Source organism: Pan paniscus, chromosome 10 (genome assembly GCF_029289425.2).
Source record: "Pan paniscus chromosome 10, NHGRI_mPanPan1-v2.0_pri, whole genome shotgun sequence".
NCBI lineage: Eukaryota > Metazoa > Chordata > Mammalia > Primates > Hominidae > Pan > Pan paniscus.
In genome coordinates, this window is record NC_073259.2 from 11,343,055 (window position 1) to 11,369,497 (window position 26,443).

General features: G+C 47.8%; 1 protein-coding gene across 1 annotated transcript in view; it reads right to left on the reverse strand.

The window, feature by feature from the left end:
* The window catches only part of ANO2 (anoctamin 2), a 384,000-nt gene that overhangs the window by 225,506 nt on the left and 132,051 nt on the right, over nucleotides 1–26,443 (reverse strand). Inside the window, exons 8-10 of the mRNA XM_008973750.3 lie at nucleotides 22,890–22,945; nucleotides 21,630–21,671; nucleotides 15,084–15,148 (exon numbers count right to left, since the gene is read on the reverse strand). Of these exons, the coding sequence (XP_008971998.1) occupies nucleotides 15,084–15,148; nucleotides 21,630–21,671; nucleotides 22,890–22,945 (163 nt within the window). The remainder of the gene's footprint in view (nucleotides 1–15,083; nucleotides 15,149–21,629; nucleotides 21,672–22,889; nucleotides 22,946–26,443) is intronic.

The following is a 26,443-nucleotide window of genomic DNA, read 5'->3' on the forward strand; positions in this document are numbered from 1 at the left end:
AGCTGGTTCCTGCCACAGTGTAAGTATTCGTTGAATCGTTGACTAGACTGAATGATGAGTGAGTTAATGACTGAGCCAGTTATACCACATGGGTGGCTGCTTACTTCCTGCACTGGAGGGGCCAAGCCAGGCAAACTTAAGTCCCCATCAGAGCATCCTGAGCTCAGGCTTGGCCTCTTGGACTCTGCCTCAAAGCAAAAATCTACATGTCAGAGACTTCCCTGATGTGACTCCCTGGGCCTTTCACTGAGTTCTCCACCCTCTTCCTAAACCTCCTCCCTGAGCAGGACAAATTAAATGAAAGAAGGGCTGGGAAGCCTCCACCAATGCCTTACAACCAAGGAGGAGCCACACTCCCCAGATGTGCTGTTCAAGAGAAGTGCTCTGGTCCCTGGAATCCAAGAAGTCAGAGAAGCCTCCTGGAAAAACATCAACTGGAAAAATCCATTGCCAACCAGCCCTTCACCAGGCCTCTCCCCTGCCGAGTTTGCTCATTGCTTGAAGTCTGCAACTCACCAGTTGTTTATGTTCCTAACCCCGAGTTCAGGGGCATCTGCAATTTAATTTGAGCCATGGATAGACAGGGCTGCTCTTTGTTGGAGTTGCAAGAGTATAAACAACCTTCCAGGCTGAACTCTGCATGGCATTCCCCAGCTCCACCCCTACCCTGGACCTATAAATACCATCTATCACTTTCTAAGATCACCTCCAGCAGGCCCAGACAGTGGTAACTTGTCCCCAAGGCTGGAAGATGTCACTTGAAGTGAATGGAAAGAGAGTAGCTGGGATGGATTGGTAAAGACAGGGGATGAGAGGGAAAAGGGGTGAAGACTTAGGATTATTGGAGGAGGGAGAAGGAAAAAGTTCAAGAGGACCAGCGAGAGGTTTAGAGGGAGAAACATGCAGCTATAAAGCCTGAGGATAAATCTTCAGGGGGATACTGGGGGACAGCAAAGAGGGGTCACAGGGTTGGGCATGTTCCCAGCTCATTCACCACAGGAAGCCCACTTTGTGTCTCATCCTTCTTCACTGCTCACTGGTCCTGCAAGCCCATGCTGGAGGTTACTATCACTTCTCATAGACAGAGCACCCCATATTAAATTCATCACTCACTGTCCACCTGTAGGTGACACATCATTGGTTTATGTCACTGGTTGTGCAGATAAGAGCCCCAGTTACCATGAAGAGCAAATCTTGAAGGCAGTATCCAATGGCAACAGGACAAGGGAGCCCTTCCAGTCCTCTTGTACACACACACACACACACACATAAACACACATACAAGCACACAGACACAGTTCCCATGCACCACCCCTACGTGACAACTCAAAGCCATTTGGAGCAGCAGTCCCCATGCTGGTCCCCCGGGCCTTCCCAGAGAGTATCCTGGCCTTCATGCCAGGTCCCCTTGCCATGCAGCTGCCATCTACCCTCCAGGCCAGCAGCCCCTGAGATGCCACGCAGACTTTTCCATTCATCGTCCAGAGCTCCTTAAGTGCCTCTGATATACACCATGTGTCCCAACAGGAAAACACATACTCATCAACTCTACAAAATGCTCCAGATGTGATCAAAGCCAGAGAGGCAAAAGAAAACAGAGATGGGGGTGTTCAGGAAGGGGGAGAGGCTGGGGGAGAGGAAGAGAGAAATCCAGGGACTTGGTTGAGGGGACAGGGGGCGGTGCCCCTGGGGTGGTGCTTCCAATGGATGAAGTCTACAACTAGGTCCAGACTCTTTGATTCCAATCCCTGGTTCAACTTGACCCCCCTGTGAGATCCTAGGCCCTGCCCCCAGACCAGCTTCAGGATTGAGATTCTATCTCTGAAGAACCATAGGAAGTTAGTCCTGGAAGGAATGCTCTAGAGCACCTGGCCTACCCTTCATTTTTAGGTGAGGAAGGTGATGTGTAAGTAGACCCACCTAGAGTGTCATGCACCACCTCTGACCCCACACATCCTTCTAACTCCCGGGTCAGTACTGTCTGTATTAAACTTCAGTGGGTTACAGTGGCACACATTAAAGGCCCTTCATTTGAAAGAGGCCTCAGACATGATATCCCTGTCCCCTTGCCTCCTTAGCTCTATTGGAGGATTTTAGTCCCTTACAGAGTGAGAGGATGAGCCTGGATGGCTTTTAAGACCCCTCCCAGACCTAAAATTCCTAAGCCTTCAAGATCTATGGCAAGCCCCCCTCACTTAAGGAAACAGGGCTGTTTTGCTCCAAAACCTCCTAGAGTCCCTTTGCCATCACCGCTGCACATCCGATCATATTCTCCGCCTCCCCACCACCTCCCCGGGAGTTGTCTGCATGTCTCATCAACACAGTGCTCTTCCCTTAAAGTGGAGCAAAGCAGTTAAGATAACAGGCTCTGGTGTCAAACTGCCTGGGATTTGGGGCAAGTGACTTGTCTACTCTGTGTCTCATCTTGAAAATGATGGGGACCAGGATTGTGCCAAGTTCATAGAGTCACCATGACAATTCAATTAGATCATGCACACAAAGGGCATGGTAAACTGGTCCTTGATGAGCGCAGGCTGAGTGATATGTTCGCAGCAGTCATTCACATTCCCACTAACACAGCCACCATAGGTGAGCAGGGAGAGATGCTTCATGTCCACTGGAGCACAACCTGGTGAGACCATAGGTTAGTTATGATGTCAGGGGGATGAGGAGAGGAAGACAAAAGAGGCTCTGGGCTCAGAGTCATGATGGCCAGGCTGCCCACAAGTCCTTCAGAAGGACAAAGGGCACATAGGAGGAAACCATCCTGTTAGACACAAAAAGCACAATCCCAGTTCCTTTCCAGTGCCCCAGCCAGAAGAACCCCTGATCCTTCAACTGATGACAATGGGCCATGCCAGCACCACCCACACACAGGCACTCACATAAGCCAAACCTTTCAATGATGTACCCTTTCCTTAGGGTACGGTCCAAAATCCCTAACCAGCCCAAAAGCTCCTCCGTGACCTGGCTCCCCACAAGCATCTCCGCTACAGAGCTGAAGCTCCAGCATCCCAGTGCCTTCCCCCAGCAGTGGGGCATACACATGGTGGAGAAGCCAGACTCAGGAGTTCAGATCCTACCTCTCTCACCAACCATGTGACTTTGGGCCACTTAATAATGTCTTTGTGCTTCAATTTCCTCTTCTGTATAATGAGGATGATAGTATCGATCTCGACGGGGTGTTGTGAGTTAGCAAATGCCAAGGGGTAGAACAGTGCCTGCCACACAGCAAACATCTAACTGTTAGCTGTTGTCATTATTTTCCTCATCTTTGCCTGGATCATTTTTGTTTTGACCCATCCAGCAAATCATACTAGTTTAAATGTCGCTTCCTCAGGGAGATCTCCAATTAGGTTGGATGGCCTTATATCTCCATTCCCATTACACTTCTGTCCTCCTCTCTAGTCATCTCTGTCACACTTCCGGTTAACTATGCACTGTCTCCCCTGCTAGGTCATAAGCTCTGTGAGGCCAGACCCAGCTGGACCATAGGTCCAGACTTGCCCGAAACAGTCCCGCCTTTTACCTGTCGTTGCACTGTGGCAGCCTGGATTTGTGTCAGTAAATACTAACTCCTATGCTAGCCTTCCCAGCTCCATGGATTTGTGCTTGGCCACATGACTTGCTTTGGCCAATGGAATGCTAGCAAATGTGATGTCAGCAGGTGCCGCAAGAAGTACTTCATGTTTTCCTTCTTTCCTGTGCTCTGCTGAGTCTTTGTGAGCAGAATGTGTCCCAGAAGCTGTTGAATCTAAGCAAAATGTGCACACCTGGGGCAAACTAAACACAATCCACAGCCCAGAGCCAGGACCAACTAACTCTCAGCCTGAAACAGAGCTTTCCCATTCAACCCAAAGACACATGAACACAATACAGAAATGACCTTTGTTATAAGCTGCTGACCTTGGGATGGTTTGTTATGCAACATTAATGTAATAACAGTTAACTAGTACACACAACATCATTATTAATAGCTCTCACTTTCACTAGAAAAAGTGTCCCCAGTAGGATGATAAATTATCTAACTGCCCACCATCAGTCCATATCTATCTCGTTCATCACTTTAACTCCAGCACCTAATACAGTACCTGGCACAGAGAAGGTGCTCGATGAATAGACTGGATTAAGTTGAACTGAATTATATGTTTGTCTTTTGTTTTTGTTTTTGTTTTTGGAGACGGAGTCTAACTCTGTCACCCAGGCTGGAGTGCAGTGGCGCGATCTTGGCTCACTGCAACCTCTGTCTCCAGGGTTCAAGCAACTCTCTTGCCTCAGCTTCCTGAGTAGCTGGGATTACAGGCACCCGCCACCACACCCAGCTAATTTTTGTAGTTTTAGTAGAGACAGGGTTTCACCATGTTGGCCAGGCTGGTCTCAAACTCCTGACCTCAGGTGATCCGCCCACCTCGGCCTCTCAAAGTGCTGGGATTACAGGCGTGAGCCACCATGCCCAGCCTGAATTATATATTTCTTAAATCTCTTTCCTAAAACATCAAGTCTTTGTCCCACCTGGATGCTGAGAGGTCTGAGTCTGGGGGCTCTGCCTTCTTTTTCTTTCACATCATCCCCATAGAGATGCTCCTGATGCTGCTAGCCGGCTGTCAGAGCATCGGAGACCTAACCTTCTTAATCCACAGAAGTCAAAAGAGCTAGTTTTTCTAAAAGGGATGTGATCTCACGGGACTGGACAGAGAAGAGATCATCGCAGGATGAACAAAAGGAGAGGGATAGAAGCACAGTAAGAGAGATCTACGCGAGGCACCAGCTTGGGCTTTCAGGAGATGCAGTGCCTCTGAGTAGGGCAGGGACACCCTTAGTACATGGCTGATTCGCTTCTCTCTGCCATGCAGCTTACCTTCCTGCCCCAGGGCTGAGGACTGGGCAGAATGTCAGCCTAAGGAATTGCTGCCATTTTGTTAGAGTTGATGACAGCTGGAAATCATACCATTGCCCTCATCCAGACTAAAATGCTCAAATGAAAAGTTAAAAATCCCAGTCCTCCAATCCCCTGTCTCTCTTGACTAGGTTCAGTTGAATGTGGACTCTATGAAAGAAACCAGTAAGGATGAGCCTACATCTCTGAGGGTTTCCCGAGTCCCTGCCGCAGGCTGAGTGACTAAGGCTGAGCTCCCCAGTCTCTTCACGGCTGAGCCAACCAATTTGCCAGAGGCAGGCAGTAATTCCTGGCAGCCACCCAACTGTCAACATCTTTGAATACCTTGAGATAATCCCAAGTAGGTACTAGAAGACAGCAGTCTCCCAGGCAGGGATCTTGAAGGTTTGTGTATTTTTTTTCCTTTCTTATGTGTGTGACTTCCAGACCCACAGAATGCTGTGGTTTTCCATTTCTAAAACAGAGGCATGTGCCTGTACAAAAAGCCTGGGCATGCCGGGCTAATTAAATTTAGCTATCTTGCGGTTGTTGTTGTAACGTGTGTTCTGCTGATGTTATTCAGTGTGTTAAGACGTTTTCTGTTTATGTTGGTTACATAGCCATGTGGTGTGGGTGGAGAACATCACTCCAGGGAATATTATCAGGAGGACTGAGGTGCTCAGGGGTTCCAGGGACACGCGGTCAAACAGTGGCTCCCGGGATCAAACAGTTGAGCCGTGTCCCTGGTAACTCACAGGACGCCAGTCCCCTTGCTCCTTCTAAGGCAAGATCAGTCCCTCAGGTCTACCTGAGGTCTTGATTCCCACAGACAGAACTGCACCTGCCATCATGCAGCCTAGAGATTTTGTAGAAGAGATGCAACTATAGGGAGAGAAACTTCAACAGATCTGCAGGGGCTGAATGACTTTCCCAGAGACTCCCCAGGAGAGATGAGAGAAGAACTGAAACTCCTTGTGCCCACTCTTACCTGCCCAGCTGGGAATACGAGACCTGAAACCCTTCCTTTAGCCCTCTGTTTTTCCACCTGCCTAAATTCCAGAGAAACCACCTGAGATCCTCTCCTGAATTTCCCCCACCATCATGTCCCTTGTCTAGCTCAGCCCCGGTGCTTTCTTCTCAAGCCATTCATCTGCCTTAGCCCCTTTTCAAGTCTCTTCTCTCAACATTTCCTGACCAAGAATGCTTAAATCCCAATCTTGTAAATCCCCCAACTATATTTCTTCTCTTCTTCAAATCTCTGCTTCCTGCTTAAAACTCACCTATGTCGTAAGTCTCATTTTTGTGTAATCTGCTACCCTGACGCCAGTTACTAAGCCCTTCGAAGCCTCTCCCTACCTTGCCCAGCACTGCCACACAAAGCTTTGTGTGGCTACTTGATAGCTGGAAGCTACTTGATAGCTCTGTGACCTACCCAAGAAGTTTTCTTTCGTGAGGACCTTGTGTCCCATCAGTACCCTTCAAGCTCCCATTTTCCCCCTTCTTTGAGGCTTCAACACCACACCCAGTACAAAGCTCTGCATTCAGCAGATCCTGATGCAGGGACTGACTCTTGCGCTGTTAACAGACTCAGAGCTCTATTTTTAAGAAAAATATCTGATAGGGTGGATTTTTCATGACGTCCCCAAACAAGCAAGGGGGGCCAAAATACAGCTCTTCATAGTGAGGGCCCCCTGCTGTAGCATCCTCACTCTAGTCCCATTGCTGAGGCCCCTTGAACTTCAGTAACATCATTTCACTCTCACTGGGAAGCAAAAACAGTCATTTCCAGCACAAAAGCAGGCCCTCTACAAGCTCCCCCACCCAACAGAAACCAGACTCCAGGATGAACTGTGGAAGCGTCTTACTTTGCACACAGTGCTAACTTGCTTGGGTGTCTGGTTGCCGAAGCTGCAACTGAGACAAAGCAGTAAATTAGAATTGGGAACAGAAGCTACTCAGTTGACAAAAGCAAGAAGTGACAGCTGACAATCTGACAACATGGAAGGAGTCAGAAAAAAAAAAGATCATAAAAAATAGAAATGAAAAATCAAAAACATGGCATTCTGGGGTTGCTGAACAGAGGCCCTGAGAGTGATATTTTACTCCTGCTAGGCACAAAGAGGGATGTTCATAAAGATGGCCCCATCATAAGCCAAGGTCGACTATGGTCAGCATGCAGCCCGTACCAGAAGACCACACCATGGTTTTCCCTGGGAGATGAGTAATTGAAGGGATTAACACTAGAGGGCTGGAACCCCAGCTAGCCTGACATCCACTGAATGGAACTCTGTGGCACCTTCAGCTACAGAGTACTGTGAAAAAAATAAAAGTTTCTAGAGTTAGACAGGCCTGGGTTTGAATTCCAGATGAACTTGCTCTGTGGCTCTGGGAAGCCTTTACTTCACTGAACTCAGTCTCCTTGCCTGTGAAATGAAGATAAGAATACCCACTTCACAGGGTCGCCGTGAGGCACAGAGGTCACAGACAGAAAATGCATACAGTGGATTGATTTACAGTAATACAATATGATTATACTATATTTGTCAAAGCTCTTAAGCTAAGGAACCATATGAAATTCCACCACTTTAATGAATATTATAATTTCCCCCACAGGGAGTCAATAAATTCGTATTTAACTACAGCCATTTATTTTATTTGTATTATATTGTAATAGAAATAATTATTGTAATATAAATAAATGTATAAATACATTTATTTGTATTCATTTAGACCTACAGCCATCATCACAGTATTTGCACAGCTCTTCATCTGAATCCTCCCAGTAATACTGTGGGCAGGTAGCACAGGTGCTATCACCCCTATTTCATAGCTGAGAAAACTGAGGCTCAAGAGAGAATGACTTGCCCAAATATTACATCCACTGGAAACAAATCTGGAGGTAAAACTGAGTTCTTCTCACTCTTAACTCACTGCTCCTGGTCTAAAGGAATGTCCCTGGGCAGGTGCGTCAGGGTCTGACGAACACATACACAGGCACATTACCCATCTTTGGACTGTCAGCCTCACTCCTTCTCCATTTTGTTCTGAGAATAGGGAACTCTTCCTTGCTGAAGTCCGACTTTATAAAGACGCCTCTCCAAATCCTTGATCACATTACTTTTCCTTCTGTGAAACAGTTCCAGCCTGGTTATGTTTTCTTTAGGTGTGATGACCTAAGTCAGACACATGTGAGGTTTTACCATGATTCGGTAAATCACTGAGTGATGCAATCCTAGCTTGGTTTTAAAATGTATTCTGAGAATTCGAGGGGTCTGTGGTGCTGCATCACATCACACTGATGTTTCTAGAAAGAGTTACAATCATCCCCAAAGATCTCTGCCTGATGCATAGCTGATACCTCTGAGCCCATCACAAATGGCTAGTCGAAGGCCAATTTTCCCTCGTGATCTTTTCCATATGTTGTTTTCCTACAGCCTCACAGCTACTTTCTATAAATTTTCTCCATCAGCCTGTCCCTTTATTTCCCAGAAAACCCAGTGGTCATCTGCAAGCATGGAGATTTCACTTTGAACTCAAGCTCCTTGAGAGTGGGGTCATGCTTACATCATCTCCGTATCCCCAGGACCAGTGTCTGGATAATGCAAAATATGTGGTGGCTTAACTGCTTCAGCGAGGTGTATGTAAGGCTCCTCCTCTTCCAAGTTACCCCACCAGTGAGTCCCAAGAAGGACGATCACGATGATAAGGCTGTGTGGGGAACACACGTTGATATGGAAACGCAGAAAGGCCTAGGAGTATTTGGGGTGTGGGAAAGAAAGCTTAGGTATATGAGCACTGTTGTGGACACAATTGTTATTTTCAAATATTTAAAGGGTTGACCTATACAACAGGGTATACTTGTTCTGTGCAGCTCCAGGAAGCAGAACTAAGACCAAAATAAGGGAAATCAGCAGTTTTCCTTCTAGTTTCACGACTTCCTATGGGCTAGATATGCCCAAGACAGAAACAAACTGTCCCAGAGATAAGGTGCTTCCTATTCCAAGAAAAATCAAGCAGAGGCTGGGCATTTGCTAGATGAATATGCCACAAGAAAAATTCTTCATTCCTTCCTTCCAGGGCCAGCTATCCAACTGTCTGACCTCTAAGCTTCATTTGCCTCTGTGAGGCTATGGTTTGTTCCTAGAGGTTCTGGATAATTGAAAGCTTATTGTACAACAGGGCCAAGACAGCACAAACATATAGCTTGTCATATTTTTCAGACTAATATCAGCTTTTCCTCCCTGGGGCATGACATAAGCTGATCAAGGAGGCAATGAGCTGATGCCAGACAGCTCCTTCCTTCCCCAGCTCTGCCCTGGAATTCCAGGTGGCCATGGGGAACTTGTGGAGCCTCTTGGTGCCTTGGGATCCACCATCCATACCATGTGGCTGATAAGACAGGAAGGAGGATGAAAAGTTTAAAACAGGAGCCACCATCTCTGGAAGGCTGTTGTGAGGCTAGGAGGCCACCCTCAGAAGACCAACACAGTCATTAGCTGCCACCTTGAACTGGAGCTGGTAGCATTTTGAACTGGAGCTGGTAGCATTGTACTCCAACTCCTGTTTCCATTGGTCAACCACAAGACCAACAGCCTTCCCTCCGAAAGGGTACAATTGGAGGAGAGTGGCACTCCATGGAGGAAATGAGAGAAAGGAGACTGGGGCAGAGCCTTTCCACAGCTTGATGGGATTAACAGCATGACTTATATCCTGATCTATAAAATGGACCAGAATGTAACGGCATGGAACATAATCATCCTTGTTTCTGCCTCACCTCAACCAGCTGTTGCTGCTTTTCTCTGTCTACCCTTCTCTCACACCCTCAGAGGTAAAGGAAGAATAGACTTCAGGCCTATGAGGTATTATTTCCTTCCAGGCTGCAAAATGTTTTCCAGCTAAACCCAACCATCAAATGATAAGACCCGTGCAAATGCCATGGTGCTGATCCCACGTGTCATCTCTCCTTAGCTTCCCTTCATGCATCCAGCCTCATTTCCTTCCAACCCTGGATTGCCTGCTAATTCGTGGGGCAGAGCAAGGGACTTGGGCCAGGTTGGCAGGGAATCCTTACAGACAAGGTCTGCAAGCCAAGTTCTTGATCTCACCACTCCCAATCAACGGTGAGGAAAGATCTGGCTTTGAGTCAATGTGATTTTCAGTCATTAGTATCAGGCTAAACTATAAATCCTTACACAGGGCAGTCCAGGCTGGTTACAAAGACACACTCTTTCACCTCAGTCGTCCTTCAGAAAGCAACATTTCTGATTCAAGGGCCACCTCTTCCAGGAAGTCTTGTCTTATTCCTCTAGCAGCAATTACTCTTCAAATGTGATCCCATACTGCTAGGTTTGAACATTATTATAGTCCTGAGAGCCCTCGCTATATCCTGTCTTGCACACATTTGTCTCCTTACATAACTCCTAGATCTTAAAGGCCATAAGCTCTCCCTTCATCGTTGTTGTGCCTCCCCATACTGCCAAGCAAAGAGACTTGCTCACTGTAAGTATCAGTGAATGTGTATTGTGTCGAGCTGAATTGCCTTTCTCAATCCCAAAGAAAAATCAAGGAGAAAGCAGCAGGGCTAAGGAAATAAGTAATCACAGATTGATCAACGTTTTTCTCTCTCCAGTTCCTCCTCTAACCCAGCTGTGGCCTGGCCAGTCCTTCCCCAGCCTGGCCTGCTGAGAAGCCTCCTAAGAACATGGCTTCCTCGGTCTCCCTCCGGGGGTGCTCAGATGGCTCACAGTTCAGGAGGGTGGAAGCAGAGCCCAGAGACAAGGAGGGATGGATCAAACCACACAGTCTCTGGTGGCAGTGCTGGGGAACCCTGGCAAGGACGGTGACCTGTGCCTTGCAGTAGGAGGGAGATCCCATTCGTGGCATGTCAGGCTAGAGAGGGCTGGTAGAGATGTGTAGCAACGTTGGGGCACAGTGCCACCCAAGGGCTCCTGAAATGGTAACCCCATAGAGATCACTCTCAGATCCTCGTGGAAGCTGTTCCATATCTCAAGGCTCTAAGCTGGCACATTTCTAAGAGAACTCCAGAGCTTCCACATGGGTGGGCTTCATGCCCAGGGCCTGACTTTAAGTGCAGGAAGCCTCACTCATGAAGTGAGCACCCCAGGAACAGGTGGGAGTGAGTAGGGACCACTACCCCTCTTCAGACTGCAGGCCTGGTTTGGTACAGTGAAGCTCCCCATCCATTATCCCCTTGGTGAACTCCCACAAGTCAACAGGCTGCAATCCCTCTGAGCTGAGTACAGTTCTAGAACCCTCTCTTTCCCATGCTGTCACAGGCAGGCAGTGGCAGCTGCTTTAGAATAAACTTTTTGTACATTAGTTTCAGCAGAGTATAGTCAGAAGAGAAATCAAACTCAGAAGATGCTTAAGACCTATTGTTTTGTCTCATTCATATCAAAACGTCCAAGCTAAGAAAATCAGCCTGGGAGCAGATACTAACTTTAGTAAAAAGACAGATTACGGCCCTGACTAGTATTGGGTCAGACCTGTACAAATCGAAAAGGCCTCCAGTCCCCAAGTTTTCCCAGAAAATAAGGGCTATTTTCCTCCTGGGTTTTAGAGCATTGAACCAGAGAAGTGCAGGCAGAAATGTCCTTCTCCAGCTGTGAGGACCCTCTTCCAGCTCCCTAAAGGACTAGAAGAGCCATTTCACTCTAGCTCAGGAGTCATTCCTCATATTATCAGCCACAAGCCATGTTTCTGACAGGGCACAAGTGCTGCTGGCTGAAAGTGCCCAGGAGGTCTTCTGGATTGGGGTGCACTCACTCACCGAGGTTCCTGCTGGATACCTCTCTAGGGAACTTTCCAGAGAGCTCTCACACACACACTCACACACACACAGTCACACAATCGCTCATTCATACACACTCATGCACACACTTTCACATACACTCACACTCTCACACTGACACACATGAACACACTCATACCCACTCACACACATACACTCACACCGACACACGCATGCACACACACACTCATTCACACGCTCATACACATACACTCCCCGCTCACACTCACACACTCATGCATGCTCACACTCTCACACACACCCTCACATATACACTCTCCCAGACACACGTATTCTGTGGCACACACACACTCTCATACTCTTACACTCACACACATGCACTCACACACACACCCACTCTTGCACATACACACACACAAACTCACAACACACAGAGACACACTCTCACATGAACACATTCTCACACTCTCACACACTAACACACACAAACACTCTCATACAGGCTCACACACACACTCAGGCCTGCAGGCCCCAGGTCTCCAGAGCAGAGGCAGGATCGGGAGGAGAGCCCTGCGGGGCTGGAGGCCATCAGCAGTCTCACAGTGCAGCCTGCTGGGCACGAACGACACTGCAGCCGGGTGGAGGCAGGGGCCAGGGGTGCAGGGAAGGGTGTCTTGCCTCCCCTCTGTCGACTTTCAACATCCAGGAACGGTGTCTCAAACCCCAAGACTCAAAATGAGGCCTGAAGGCCTGCGGAAGGGGAAGGAGAGCTAGTTCCAGGGCCTTCCACATACAAACAGGTCTCCTGCCCCATGAGCTCTCAATGGCTCACACAGAGGTTTTAGAATCTTCCAAACAATTGGCACAGAGGAGGAGCACTAGGGCTCCAGAGGAGGAACAGAAGCTTGGCGCTAAAAATGAGGAGCTGAATACCCAAAGAAACGGGTGGGAAAGACCTTGGCCAGGCCTGTGCATGAATTATCATGTTCCGCCTGTGCCAGATTCCCCTGCTCCGTCACTCTTCCAACACAGACCATATGAGGGCAACTTCTCCGCGAGGCACACGGAGGGTGCCATGCATGGTAGTAAGTAGTCATGGAGCAAAACTGTCATGGTGTGGGGCCTGTGATGGCTCAGGAAGGGAGCCACAGGCTGGACTCTGCAGGCAGGTGGGCCCCGACAGGAGGTGGGAGGAATGATGGAGAGGAAGTGGCAAAAGAGAGAAATGATGCTGAAGAAGAATCCCCAAGACTCAGAGTTAGACTGGGGAGTGGGAAGTGAAAGTGACGCCAGTCAGGGATTACTGAGGTCTCGGGTTGTGTCATGATGAAGAAGAGGAAGGAGAGGACTTGGACAGAATCAGGGAAAGCAAGTTGGGACCATTTGGTAAAAGAGTGTAAAATGAGGAGTTTGCTGTGCTCACTGAGTCTAAGTAGCTGCTCCCTGCACGCTCCAGCCCACATTTCTCTCTACAAGTTCTCCAGGTACTCGCCCACTTCTGCCCCTAGTGCTCCCCACCACCGGCCCTTCCATCACTTCTCTTTCCAGCAGTTTCTTGAGGTCAGAGAGTTCCTTATGCCACTGGGATGACAACCACCATCACCATCTGCCTTGGCTCCCCACACACATGCTGCCCAGCGTCCCATTCTCCTGAGGCTCCTTCCTCCTCTCCCTCCTGACCAAGACTTGGCTTTGCCCAGGGGCCGTGGGAGTGTTCCAGGCCATCTGATCTGTGAGGAGCTGTACACAGCCTCCGGCCCTGCTCCAGTACACCGTGCCCTGTCTAGACAGATTTGAGCTCTCCATCCTCAGGAACCGCCAGGCCCCAGAGCAGGGCTCCGCTCCAAAGGCAATACTTCCCCTGCAGGTGAGGCTGCTTTGGTGGCCAAAACCGAGTGCATATTGGAGCCATTTGCCACTTAGCTGGCAGCGAGTCACCTGAAGTCTCTGCGGGAAAAGATAGGGCTCTCTGGTAGGGAGAATTTTTATTTTTTAATCGTACTTAAAAAAAAAAAAAAGAGTAGTTGGAGAAAACAGGCGACAGAGTGGGTGGCCACTTGAGATTCAGAGAGAAAGATCAAAGCCCACCAAGAATGGAATGATCAGCCTTGGTGTGGCCCAGAGAACAGTCTAGGTGGCCCATGCCACATGAAAGGCAGCCAGGGGACGGGAGACAGGGTGAAGGCGCCTGGTCACAGGCCCCGCATGTCCCTGCTCCCCCACCCAAGACCTTGGTTCACGGTCCTCAGCTGGAACAAACACCTGCTTCCAAGAGACATCCAACCAAGCTCTGTCCGCTGGGAGGGCCGCTGCATCTCTGTGTAGGAGGTGAGCTGCCCAAACTCTGGCCTCCACGTGGCTTTCTCTTTCAAAGAAGAAGCTGGAATTCCTCCCTCTAGACTCGATTCTCCTGGCCGCTGCCCCTCTCACAATCCCAGCCCAGGGCAACCAGCCAGGAACACGCTCTATTCTCAGGCTGATGAATTAGCTCATTAGGTGACTTCAGGGCAGTGAGTCCACCATGTCCACCATGGAGCAGCCTCCTCCTGCAGGCTCCAGCGGCCCATCTTTTCCAAATGAGCACATTCTACCATGTGAACTCACAGATCCCTCAGCTCAGCCTCCCAAGTTAGGACAACCAGGACCCTGAAGATCAAAGAGGAATTGGGGCTTGCCCAAAGAAATGGTAGCACTTAGTGGCCAGGCCCGGACCAGAACTCACGTCTCCAGACTCTCAGCCCAGTGCTGTCACACAGTACTGCTGCCCAACATTCCAACCAGAAGATTGAGTTTCTAGAGCCCTGAAGCCATTTTAAACTAGTCAGACCTACGACATTCCAGTAAGTTATTTCCAAGGACTTTTCACTAATGTTCAACAGAAGCTGGGGAAATGTCCAAGGAGCCAGAAAACAGGACATCATTCTGTGACAACACAGAAGGGAGGAAACCCAGGGCCTAGTCTCTCCTCCTTTCTAATTTGGAAAAGCCATAAAAAGTCCACATTCTGTCAGGCCAGCCAGCATATTCCTCATGTGATTTGCTAAATCCACCCTTTCCTGGATCAACACTGGCACTTGGGCATAACCCAAGAATCAGCTTCATCCAGGTTCTTCTCTAGGACAAGACTAAGGAAAAGAAATGAGACAGCTCCATGCACCCCTCCCAGAGAACAGGCAGGGAAAGAGACCAATGTTGAAGACCTCAAGGTGCAGGTCATGGTCTATCAATCTACAGTATCTTTTGCCCCACACAGCCTCCATGTCCCTCCCATGTCCCCAGCTGCTTCCCCACCCATGAGACACAGAGGAGGGGATCATAGAAGCTAGAAAAGAAGATCCCTCCACTTGAGCAAAGGACTGTCAGAGTCAAAAGGTTTATGATACATCAGGACTTGCATCTCCAGGATACTTCCAAAAGTTCCCTACCACCTCTTACCTGATGAGGTCAATAGGTTGGAACTTATAGAACACTCCATAGCGCGCCCATTCTTGATATAGCAGCTAAACAAAGAAAATAAGGAAACAGGTTAGAGGTAGAGATGGGAAACTTCACCTGATTTTGTCCATCCTAACAAGTCAGATTTTTATCCCCAAAGTCCAGCTTCTAAGAAATTCTCATGAGACATCCAGGGGGAGATGTTCAGAATCGGGAGGCTATGGAAACTGGCTTCTCCTTCCTCAAACAATAGAGATGAACTTCATCACACTCTGAGGCAGTCCTGCACCTGATTAGCAGAACCCCGTCTTCTTTATTCCCACGTCTTGCCTAGTCCAGCAAAATGAGCCCTAATGTTCATGATTCACTCATTTAACAAGTATTTATTGACATCTCCTTATGTGCCAGGCACTGTCCCCACACTGGATACAGCAGTAAGCCACAGTCTGCTTATACCCTGGTGTGGAGAGATAAACATAAACATATAAACAGATAAGATTTTGAAATCTTAATGAAGAAAAATTAATCAAGGTCAGGGAGTAGAATGTGAAGGAAGGGAGAGGAGTAGGGTGCTGTTGTAGACAGGATGGCCAGGGAAGGCCTCTCTGAGGAGGTGACATTGAGCTGAGACACAAAGGAAAGGGGGAGGGTGTCCCAGGCAGGACAGTCTTCTTGTGCAAATGCCCCAAGGCAAGTGCATATGGCACATCCTAGGAAGAACAGGGAACCAGTGTGGCTGGGGCAGAGTGAGCACGGGGAGAACTTGGAAGACAAAGTCAGAAAGAACCAGGATGGCCAGATCTCTTGGGGATTTGCAGGTCATGCTAAAATCTTTGTATCAACACTGGATGAAATTTGGGTTTTGAAGGAAGCCACTGGGAGATTTGCAGTAGAGGGAGAAACAATCTGACTGAGATTGCAGAAGGCTCACTCTGGCTGCTGTGTGGAGAACAGACTGAGAGTGATCAGAGGCATAGGGAAGTTACTGGAATGGTCCAGGGAAGAGATGATGATGGCTTGCACCATGGGGGCAGCAGCAGATACAGTAAGAACTAGTTGATTCTGCTTAGATTTTAAAGGTAAAGCCTGTAAGATTTACTGCTGGATTGGATGTGGGATGAGAGTAAATAAGAACTTGGCCTGAGCCACTGAGTCATGGTGATGCCTTTTACTGAAATGTGGGAAGGACAGGTTAGTGGGGGTGGAATTAAGAGCTCACTTGGGGATGCATTTTTTGAGATGCTCTTTGGGTATCCAGGGGCATGGTGAGCAGCTAGATATGAAAATCTGAAGTTCAAAGAAGAGTCCAGTACATTCGAGAGTTATTGAAGAGGAGGCAATTTGTAAAGTCATTAAATGATGGATGTTATTGCCAAAGAAGAGATAGTAAGTATAGAAGAAGCCTGAGGTCTGGGCCCTGGGCACGCCACCATTTAGAGGTCAAGAGGGTGATGAAGAATGAGTAAAGGAGAGAGAAGGAGAGGCCCAGTGATGTGGAGGAGAACCAGAAGTGTGTGGCATCCAGGAAGCTAAGGGGAGAAAGGATTTCAAACAAAAGAAGATGACAAGCTGTGTCAAATGTTGCTAATGGGTCAGGTCAGATGAGCAGTGGCCACTGGACTCAGTGGCTTTGAGGTCACTGATCACCTTGACAAGAGTGGCTCCAGGAGAGGGGTAGGGGCAAAACCAAACACATCAGGCCAGGCCATCTTGGAATATTTCTGCAGCAACTTTAGCAGGACTAACATGTGTCTCACTAAACCTGTGTATCAATCCCAGTAAATAAAATCATTCAGTAAAGGGTCATCATTAGACCTCATCTAGGTATCCATGCTGAATCAATATCGGCATTTTATTAGATTATATGTCTAGAATTGACAGATTTATAATACAGCTGCTATTTTGTTACATTATTTATTCTCCTACCACATCACACACATTTCACGAGGAAATCTGTCAAGGAGAACCTACTTTAATCCGGTACTTCGGAAGCCCATCTGAACATCAGCCCTACAGAGAGCCATCCTGTTTACCTAAGAATCTTTAAAGACATGATATTAAAATGGAAATGAGAACCAGCGTTCTTGCTTAAAGGTGATAGACTTTTATTGTCACAATGTCTTCCAGCAACTGCAAAACAGGACCAGAAACTACACAGGCCCTGAAAGGGCAAACTGCACCAGCATTTACCACCACTCGCAATGGAGGAAACCCAGATACAAAAGGGGTCACTCAGTGCATGAAGGCAGAGGAACATCTGAATTCATGAGCACTGCTCCTGCTCACTCCAGGGCAGTGGCTAACCTAATCTTATTCTTATTAGTACATCTCCTCCTCCCACAACTTGGGTGCTTCTACTGCCTGAGTTTTTACTCCCTGCCCTGAGTGCAAACCCTGGGCTCTCCAACACCTGGTTGTCATAGTGACATCATTTGTTGCCCAAAGGGAGATATGCTTGCGTCAGGAGATGCAGGCAGGGCACCCCCTCGAGAGCTATGGGACGTCACTGTCTGCCTCATAGGCTCTGACCTCCAGAGCAAATTCCTCCCCAAGTCATATGTCCAGGCAAAACCTGAGCTTGAGAACACCTATCTGCCACTGCCCTGAAGGCAAAAACGAAAAATGTCCCAGGAACCCTGTATGGCCTCAACGGAGAGCTGACCTCAGAAGCCTTTTCCCTGGTTGAATCCCAGATCTGCTGAAAGAGACTTCCAGAAAGTCCCTCTCTCACCACGGTCTCTTCTAAGCACAAAGATGTATCCACAGCTTGTGGATATAGACGAGGAGGAGCCAAGAGAACTATCTGGGCTTGATACAGAAAAGCTAGAAGCATACAGAGGAGGCCATGATCAGGCAGCCCCTGAAACAGACAGCTGGAGCTACAGAGCACCAAAGCTGGGAGGCGGTGCAGCAATTACGCCTGAATGCCCAGGCCAGCTCACATGCCTTCTGTCACCTGCAGGGGAGGCAGGGAGGGAGGTGGAGAGTGCTGTAGACCCTTCCCAATCTTTAAGAAGGTTTAGTAACACATAGTTAAGAGCAAGTGGATCATGCTGAAGTCCAGCTTGCAGGGTCCCAGAAGGGACCAGCAGTCAGGGTGAAGGGAGGCACACTCTGGAGTCCTACCCCATATGGACCAGCATGGTGTGAGTAAAGCACAGACACGTAACAATCCCTTTAAACTTGCAGAGTCTAGAGCCTTCTAATGCAGCTCTTAGTGAATCCACTTTCTCCCTTACAGGTTCACCATGTCCTCTCTTCACCAAATGGCAAAGCTAGCAAATAAACCAGGGAGGGACTACTGCTCCTTCTTAATGGACAGTGCCTGATTCCAGAGCCCTGGATGTAATCCCAGATGTGTCTGTCTGCCACAAGCCTTTACAGCAGGAACCATCCCACCTGATGGATCAGAGATAGAAGCAGCAAGTTTGGCTCCCCAGGGATCACATTTGACAGAGGTCATCAATTTAAGAATTTCACGAGACTATAAAGGAACTCAAGTGTTAAAAACCCTTTGCAACAACCCTTTGCAATGCCAGATAACATCAAGGTGTGTGGGACTCATGACCCTCTCTGAGGCCACAAGCTCCTCAGAGAGCAGCTAGACCTGAGACAGGCAGAAAGATGCTATAGCCACCTTGGAGGCATTCAAGGGACGGGGCAGCCTGAATGGAAGAGACTTAGATTCTACTCCCAGATGCCACACTAACCTATTCGAACATTTTAGCAAGTAACCCCACCTCTCTAGGTCTCAGCTTCTCCATACAGTAACATTAAAGTCGTGCAGCATGGCAAAATGAATCCTCAGTTGAAACCAAGAAGAAAAGTGCCTTTCTTGTGAGGAAGGCAAGTCTTAAAATGCAGGAGTGACTCTCTCCACAGTTTTCAGTGGGTCACTTACTAACTATCCACTAGGGAAGACATCCACCTGCAAAGGCTGGAAAATCCAGGACTAAGGGTTTCCAGAATGCTAAAGGAAGTCACATCCAAAGTTCTACTTTGCGTTCTCCCCTGTAAGTGGGTGAAGAAGCCACAGAGGGCCAGTGGGAGCCGGGCAGAGCTGAGCAGATGGTGACAGCCACTTCTCTGGGAATTTCCAGGACACTAGGCAGCTTTGGCAAATGGGGAACTAGGCAGCTGCTGGAAGCCAGGAGGGACCCATCTACCCCCACGCTGCACCCTCTTCCGGTTGTCCTGGCTTCTAGGAAGGCAGGAATTCCTTGTTCTCAAGATGGAGGAAGCCTCTTCTTAATGACCCTCCAGGAGGGGAAAGAAAGAGACTTCCAGCCCCTACCTGGGGCTGAGTCACAGAAGCTGCACAATAGCACCAGGTGAGCTTCAGGAGAGGGAGACTGACATTCTCTAGCGCCTCTTGGCTTGCCTAGAATCTGCCTGCAATGAGCCTGGGCCTTGGGGAGAACATGGGAACAGCCACAGATGGTAAGGAAGAGTGAAGGAGAACATCCAGGTGCTGGCAGGATGGGCAGGTTGGGACACCATGGCAAATAATCCCTACAGGCCCCAGAGAAGCCACCCTACACTGCAGCTCCCAAGACTTCTCCATGTCCTTCAGCTCCAAATGCAGGGGGTCCTTCCTTGCACCTAAGCAAAATGCTTCCTGCAACCACCTCGAAGAACACTTGACAGTTATAATATAATGAAAACAAATAAATATGCAGCACACACTTGGGCGTTTTTGCTCTTTCTCCTTCAGGATATGTTGTAGGCACCACCCACATACCACTAAAACTACAGAAACAAATCTAGCCCTGCCGTGAGAATCTCTCTTGCTTAACAGAAGAAGCTGTGTCAACATGACCACACAGCACTAGCTGGGATTTGGACACTAAGGTTTTAGTCCTGACTTCACGAACATTCAGGGACATTAAAACCAGTCTTCTCTCCTGGCTAGGTATCACCAAGACTGGCCAGCAAGCCCAAGGAAAGGCCACAAGAAAGGGTCATCTTGTCCTTCAAAGACTTGTTCACCTTCACGAAGCATCTTTCTGACATCAACTTTGGGAGTTATCCATGGAGATGCAATTCCATCCTGGCTGGGCTCTCCCTGCCTCCTAGTTCCCACCTATTCTACCAGGTGGAGTGGACCCTGACTTCATTATATCAGCCAAAGAGAAATATTTTCTGATGGGAAAATTTTTTGTTAAAAGGCATTGCTGTGGTTAACAGTAATTTCATATCTTTCCAGAGACAAATACATATTTTTATATCTACAACATATATATTGTAAATAGTCCACAATTTACTTCTTCCATTAGTGCAGGTAACAGAAGGCTGACTGATCTCTCCTATGACTTGCTGTGTGTTCCTGGTCTCCGTAATGATCCTAGACAGGCTGGGGTCACCACCTGTTTTCTTACGCAGGCAATGGATGGTGATCACCATTTAAAGGGAAGGAAGGAAAAATTAGAGAGTGGGAGGACAGAAAATGGTTGGGCGAGAGAGGTGAGATGTGGTGAGACATGCTTCCTCCTTTTCCTTTAAATCTGATGCGGGACTTTTCAGGAAATTAAACACCGAGACTATTAGCATCGGATAGAAAACAGATGAGGTTAAGACATCGCAATACTATAGCAGATTCCCTGGTCAGGCAGAGAGGGGACATGTGTAAGCAATCACCACAGTATTTCTGGAAAAGACCTTTTATGTTTTTAATACTTAACACTTCATAACAGGGACTAATAGGCAGGATAAAAAGAAGCCTGCTCAAAAGGCAACTTGGGGCATGAATGATTTTCCAGACAACAGAGTGGGGGAGGGAAGTTGCTTGAGCTTCAGCTCCTCAACCCTCCCACCATCGCCCACCCTCCTCTGCTCACTAGAGTTGTTGAAGGTGGGGAGAAGCCAGCAGGAGGATGGCATAAGGGGATCATCGGTGCATCCCCACTGAAGAGGTTGGGCCATTTTCCTTCCCCTAACTGTAACCTCCAATTCCTAGTTTCTTGAACTACAAAGCACAACTGAGCCTCCCTCACACTCAGATTGCTCATCTATAATTTGGGAGTGGCTATACTCCACCTGCCTGCCTAAAAGGAAAGAAGAATCACCTAAAGTTGACCCTCCAAAAGCTATAACGGCATGGATCATCGCATGTTTTAAGCAAGAGCCCTGGATTTGAGGGCTAGAGGTGTTCCGAGCACCATCTCTGTTTCCTGTGGCTGTGTGATGTAGGCCAAGGTGCTCAAGTTTCTGTGTCTCCGTTTCTGCATATATCAGTTAAGGAATTTGGACAGCCAATGTTTCTCAACTGGTGCTCTCTTGCCATGGGAGGGTGGGGTGAGGGCTGTGTGTGGAGGGCCATTGGATATATTTCACAACAGTTGGCATTGTGGCTCTCCAGGCACTAAATGCAGTAGCAACCACCCTCACATTTCCAAATACCTGGGTGGGGGAAAGGGGGGAGCTGGTAAAATTGTTGGAAAGTAGATAAGCAGGTAAAGAGAACATCTAAGACACTTCTAGCCACTTCCACACCCACCCGTAGTCTCGCATGCCCAAAGTCCAGGATGCTGCACGAGGCAGGCTTACCTTCCTGTCATTCATATCGTCCTCTGGACTATCGTATTCACCCTGTGGAGAAAAAGTGATGCTGGATAAAGCCAATGAAATTACCAGAAGCAGGTGCCAAAGGAGAAAGGATTTTCTTTTTTATTTTCTAATATCATTGCTTTTTTTTCATTCCCATTTAAGGAAGGTCAAAAGCATGGCATGGTAAGGGGCTGATATTCCATTTTCTGAGCCATCAACACTTGCCACATTTCCTGGGATAACTTCTCACATGAAGATGTGCCCCCTCATCCACTTCAGAGATCAGCCTGTGCCCCCTCGTAGCAATGCAATGGCAGAGCTCCAGACTTTAAATGGTTTAGCCCATCACATGAAAAGCACCTGTGCCATGACATGCTCACTCTGTCCGTAACTGCAGAACTTAGCAGTGCATATGCCACTGCAAATATGTCAGGAATTAGAAGACTGCCATCTGAAAAATTCCTGCTGGCAGTCAGGGAGCCCCACCTCAGCAGTCTCAAATGGCACTACCACATGGCAGGTGCCCAAGACCTGACCAGTCTGATGAATAGTGAAGCCACGGAGCATTTAGCTCAAGGACCAGTTACATTCTCGTAAACTGTCTTGAAGAATACCATTGCATTGTATCATGGTATGTTCGTAACATTATCTCCAGTCAAGGAGAGCTTTCATTACAGTCATTCTGTTTTCTTTACTTAACCAAAGCATTGTACAAGGAATTCTGAGAGATTTTCTTCAAAAAAAATTTTTTTTAAATGATGATCTTTCGTTAATATGTACCTGCATGTTAAGGAGGAATTTCACATCTGCACAAAACTCTCCCATACAAAATATCACTTTCAGGCAGCTAAGGAGACGTCTGACAGTCCAAGTTAGGGATTACTCAGGCCTTTCAGTCTCCTTCCACCACCATCCACCACCCTCATCAACATCTCCTCCCTTTAATCACCTCATGCCACATCTGTATAGTTACACTTTTGCTAAAAATAAAGCTAGGGAGTACAAGAAAAGCTCAAACAAAGCCCAGTTTATTGTGTCATCTGGGGAAATCATTGGCGAGACAGTTTGAGATGATTGGCAAAAATCAAACTGGGGATTATTGTCAGCAATGAGTGGTCCAGGGTCAGCCAAGGTATTTTAATGTCATGATTCACTCCTGCCTCACCCTGCAGGTATTCACCCATTTCACTGCCACTGAAAAGTTGTGGTTTTCAATGTTTTGAAGACTACAGAGAGCACGCTGATGAAAATAGTACTTACGTCATGAAGAGGGTAGGCAGCCTCATAGATATTGTTTGCGATCAGAGAGTTAATACCTACAGAAGAAAGGGAGATGAAAATAGTAACTCTGGAGCAAGCGTTTCTCAACTTAACCCCTGTTTTCTGATAAATAAGCTTTCACATGCCCCCCCAGTTGAGAATCACTGCATCCTCCTCTATATCATCCAGGCTAGAACTTTTTGTCAAGCTCTGGTTCTTAGTATAAGAACAATATTTTTTCATTCTCTAAATACAAAATTATGTTTTAATATCAAATATGCTGTCTCAAAGTTCACATTCCTCCTGTCTTCAAAGATTCCAGTCATTCCATTCCAATAACCTTCCACCACCATCAGGTGAGAATCTCTGTGCTCCATGACCGCATAGGAATGGTTATATGGATCATTTTAATCATGATCTATAAAATTGTATGAGAGCATCCGACTGCACTTTGAGCTCCTTCCTGCTGTTTCACAAGGCAGTGTTCGCTGTGACTGATCTGCCGCCTGGACCATAATATCCCTGAGGTGGGCAGGAAGCAACAGGGCAGTGGTTCTCAAAATGTGGTCTGGGGAGCCCTGGGAGTCCTCATGAGGCTTTCGGGGGTCCCTGGAGGAAAACTATTTTTCTAACAGCACTAACGGTTTCTAACTGCTTTCTCACTCTTCTTTCACAAGTACATAGTGGGGTGTTGTGGCACATGCTGACATCATCCCCTATGGCTAATGGCATGTGTGTTTGTGTATTCTTGCACTTTCACAATTTCTCAGCCTTAACTTCTCATGCAGTAAACATTGGTCGACATAGTCAATGCAAACACCCTTTGGGTGTTCCCAATAATTTTTAAAAGTGTGAAGTTACCCTGAGACCAAAAAGTTTGAAAACTATACAAGGGATTTATGTTTTAATTCCAACAGTGTCTCACACCACTTGCACATAGCAGACCCTACTAAACAAATGTGAAATGAACAAATGGCTCTGTCCCTCCAACTCCATTATACTCACAACAGAGAACCTTCTGCGCAGCATAAAGTCGTCGTTATTTACTTGTTTCATTCTTGGTTTTTTTCAGAGACTATAAAGTGGTCTGTGTGTTCTGTCTGAGTCGGGATGGTCTGTCCTAGGTCGCTGGCTTCCAGATGGGAGGGATTATGTCTCACCAACTCGTAGTACCAAGGATCCCGCCATACGAGGATCCACATTTAATCATGGAGGGGGAGGAGAGGGGGAATTTCTGGTACACAATGATTTCCCTTGTCTCGCACTTACTTTCTGCCCTGAACCATTCTTTCCAAAGAGACTGTAGACTGTAGTGAGATGAGGAGATAATTGGTTTTGGAGGGAAAGATGTATGATGTCCAAATGCTAAGAAATCTGCATTTGCATGGCTCTGAATAAACGCCGAGGTTGGATAACAAATCTAGACAACATTTACTCATTAAAATTCATGGCTTCCCACCTCCCGCTCTTACCCAATGCCCCACCCACATGCTCAGAGACCCACAGAGGATCTCAGACAATCCTCTCCCCTCCATCAGCCTCCTCTTCCTCAAACCTCGCCCCCATTTGCCACAGTTCCAGGACATTGGATGGCACAAAGACTATTCTCCAGGCCCCACGTGGGAGCAGAGGCCCGCGGCAGGCTGCCAGGTGTGCCCAGTAGAAGTGGCTGCTCTTCCAATGAGTTGAAAGCTAAGTGTTTTGGTACTGCTGCGTCACCAAAGGGCCAGTCCTTTCCTGATTTTAAGTTTCTTCCTTGGCATGCACATAAAACATGAGAAATAACTTTGTGGGGTGAGAGGAGCAGAGGGTGGGGAGAGGGAGTGCAGATGGGGGAAGGGTGCCTGGAGGTTCGCTAAGCTGCAGATTTGTCTGACTCACAAGACTACAATTTCACTCTGAGCATCATTACTCAGTTCAAGAGCCATAACCACAGCAATGGGAAGCCACCCTACCATAATCAAAGGGAGGAGTCCCAAGCCGGGAGGGGAGTTTGTGGGAGTTTGTAGTTAAAAGCTACAAAGTGCTGTAGGCATGGATAGAGGTTGAAGCATCACAGGCGGGTAGGGCCCCAGCTAGACCGCACCCCAGAACCTACCCAACCCAATCCATACAGTCACACCCCACAGTTGCCGTGGCAGCTGTATATACCCTTAAGACAGTCCCAAAACTCTGTGGAAAAGTCCAGCAGTTGTTTTCACCAACTTAGCTCATCTGCTAATTCTCAGCTTGACTTTGCACGGTAGCCGAGTGTCTGGAAGCATCCGACCATTAGATCGACAACCTGAACTCCTGGTCCCAGCTGCCAGATCCTCAGAAATGTCTCAAATTATTGGGACACTAAAGCCATGCGCCCTATCCCCCATCTCAAATAAAGCTTCCTGTGCACGGTGCAGCTGGAAGTGAGCAGCTTGCTTCACTTCCAGGACAAGGTTTGCTCATTGTTTTGTGTTCCCCAGAGGCCTGACCTGCGTCAGAGAGCACTCCTCTCACCTGTGTGTCTCACCGCACTTAGCTCACAGCTGGAAACACAGAAGAGATGGCAGCCCTAACAGTCACCGGCCCTACGGCTGCAGTTATCTCAGTACTCCTCTTGTTCATCGCCTTCCTCACTGCTTCGTTGAGCATTCTATGCTCATGAAGAAACTTTTACACTCCAGCTGATTGTTCTGCCTCCTAAGACAGAAAGTCAAGGTAAAAGGTCCTTTGCTTTGGAGCAAAGATTCAAGTTATAAAACCAGAGTTGTCCTGACTCAGATAACCAGAGCCCCCAAAATGCCGCAACTGGATGTTTCTCTGTTCCCTCTAGCTGTGTACTCCCTACTTTTCAGGTGGTATCCTGTGGGCGATCCCAATCAGTGGCCGATAAGGGAAGGGAGGAGAAAGTGCATTAGCGGAGGAGGAATGGGGCGGGAGAGGCATGTTGAAAAGCAAGCATCCATCCACAACTCTACCCAACAACAGGGATTTGCTTTGGCCTCCCCGTTCACCCAGACTTCAGAAACCAAGATTCTACCCCCAAACAAGCATGGAAATCAGTTTAAGACAAGAAGAAAATAATCAAACGTTTTTAAAAAAGAGTCCCTGCTTTGAAAATTGAAATTCTGATTTTTTTCTTTCTTTTCAGCAAAAAATGGGCTAATTGGTTCCATCATGCGCCATCCATCTGGCCATAATGGCAAAGCTTTCTTCTTCAGGATTGCATCTATATTCTTTCCTCTCAGCTCTCGACCCAGGGAGAGACAGAGAGACCCAACCTTTTGTCCTGTTACTTTCAGGATGGGAGACAGTGAGAAGAAGAAAGTGCTGAGGACATTTTCCTTTCCCTGTCTCCCTTAACAGGAACAACGTCTCCGCTCAAAGTATAGCCCCTGAGGAGCCCCTTACTGATCCTCGAAGTCAACGTGCCCATGTCTCCTTCAAATCACCAGGTACTTCATGCCTAGTGCTTAGAACTAAAAACCTCCAAAGGAAAAGACTCATGTTTCCTCCCTGCCCAGCATGGACCACACATCTGTGCAGCCTGACACAACCAGGCCCAGCAACACTGTCCC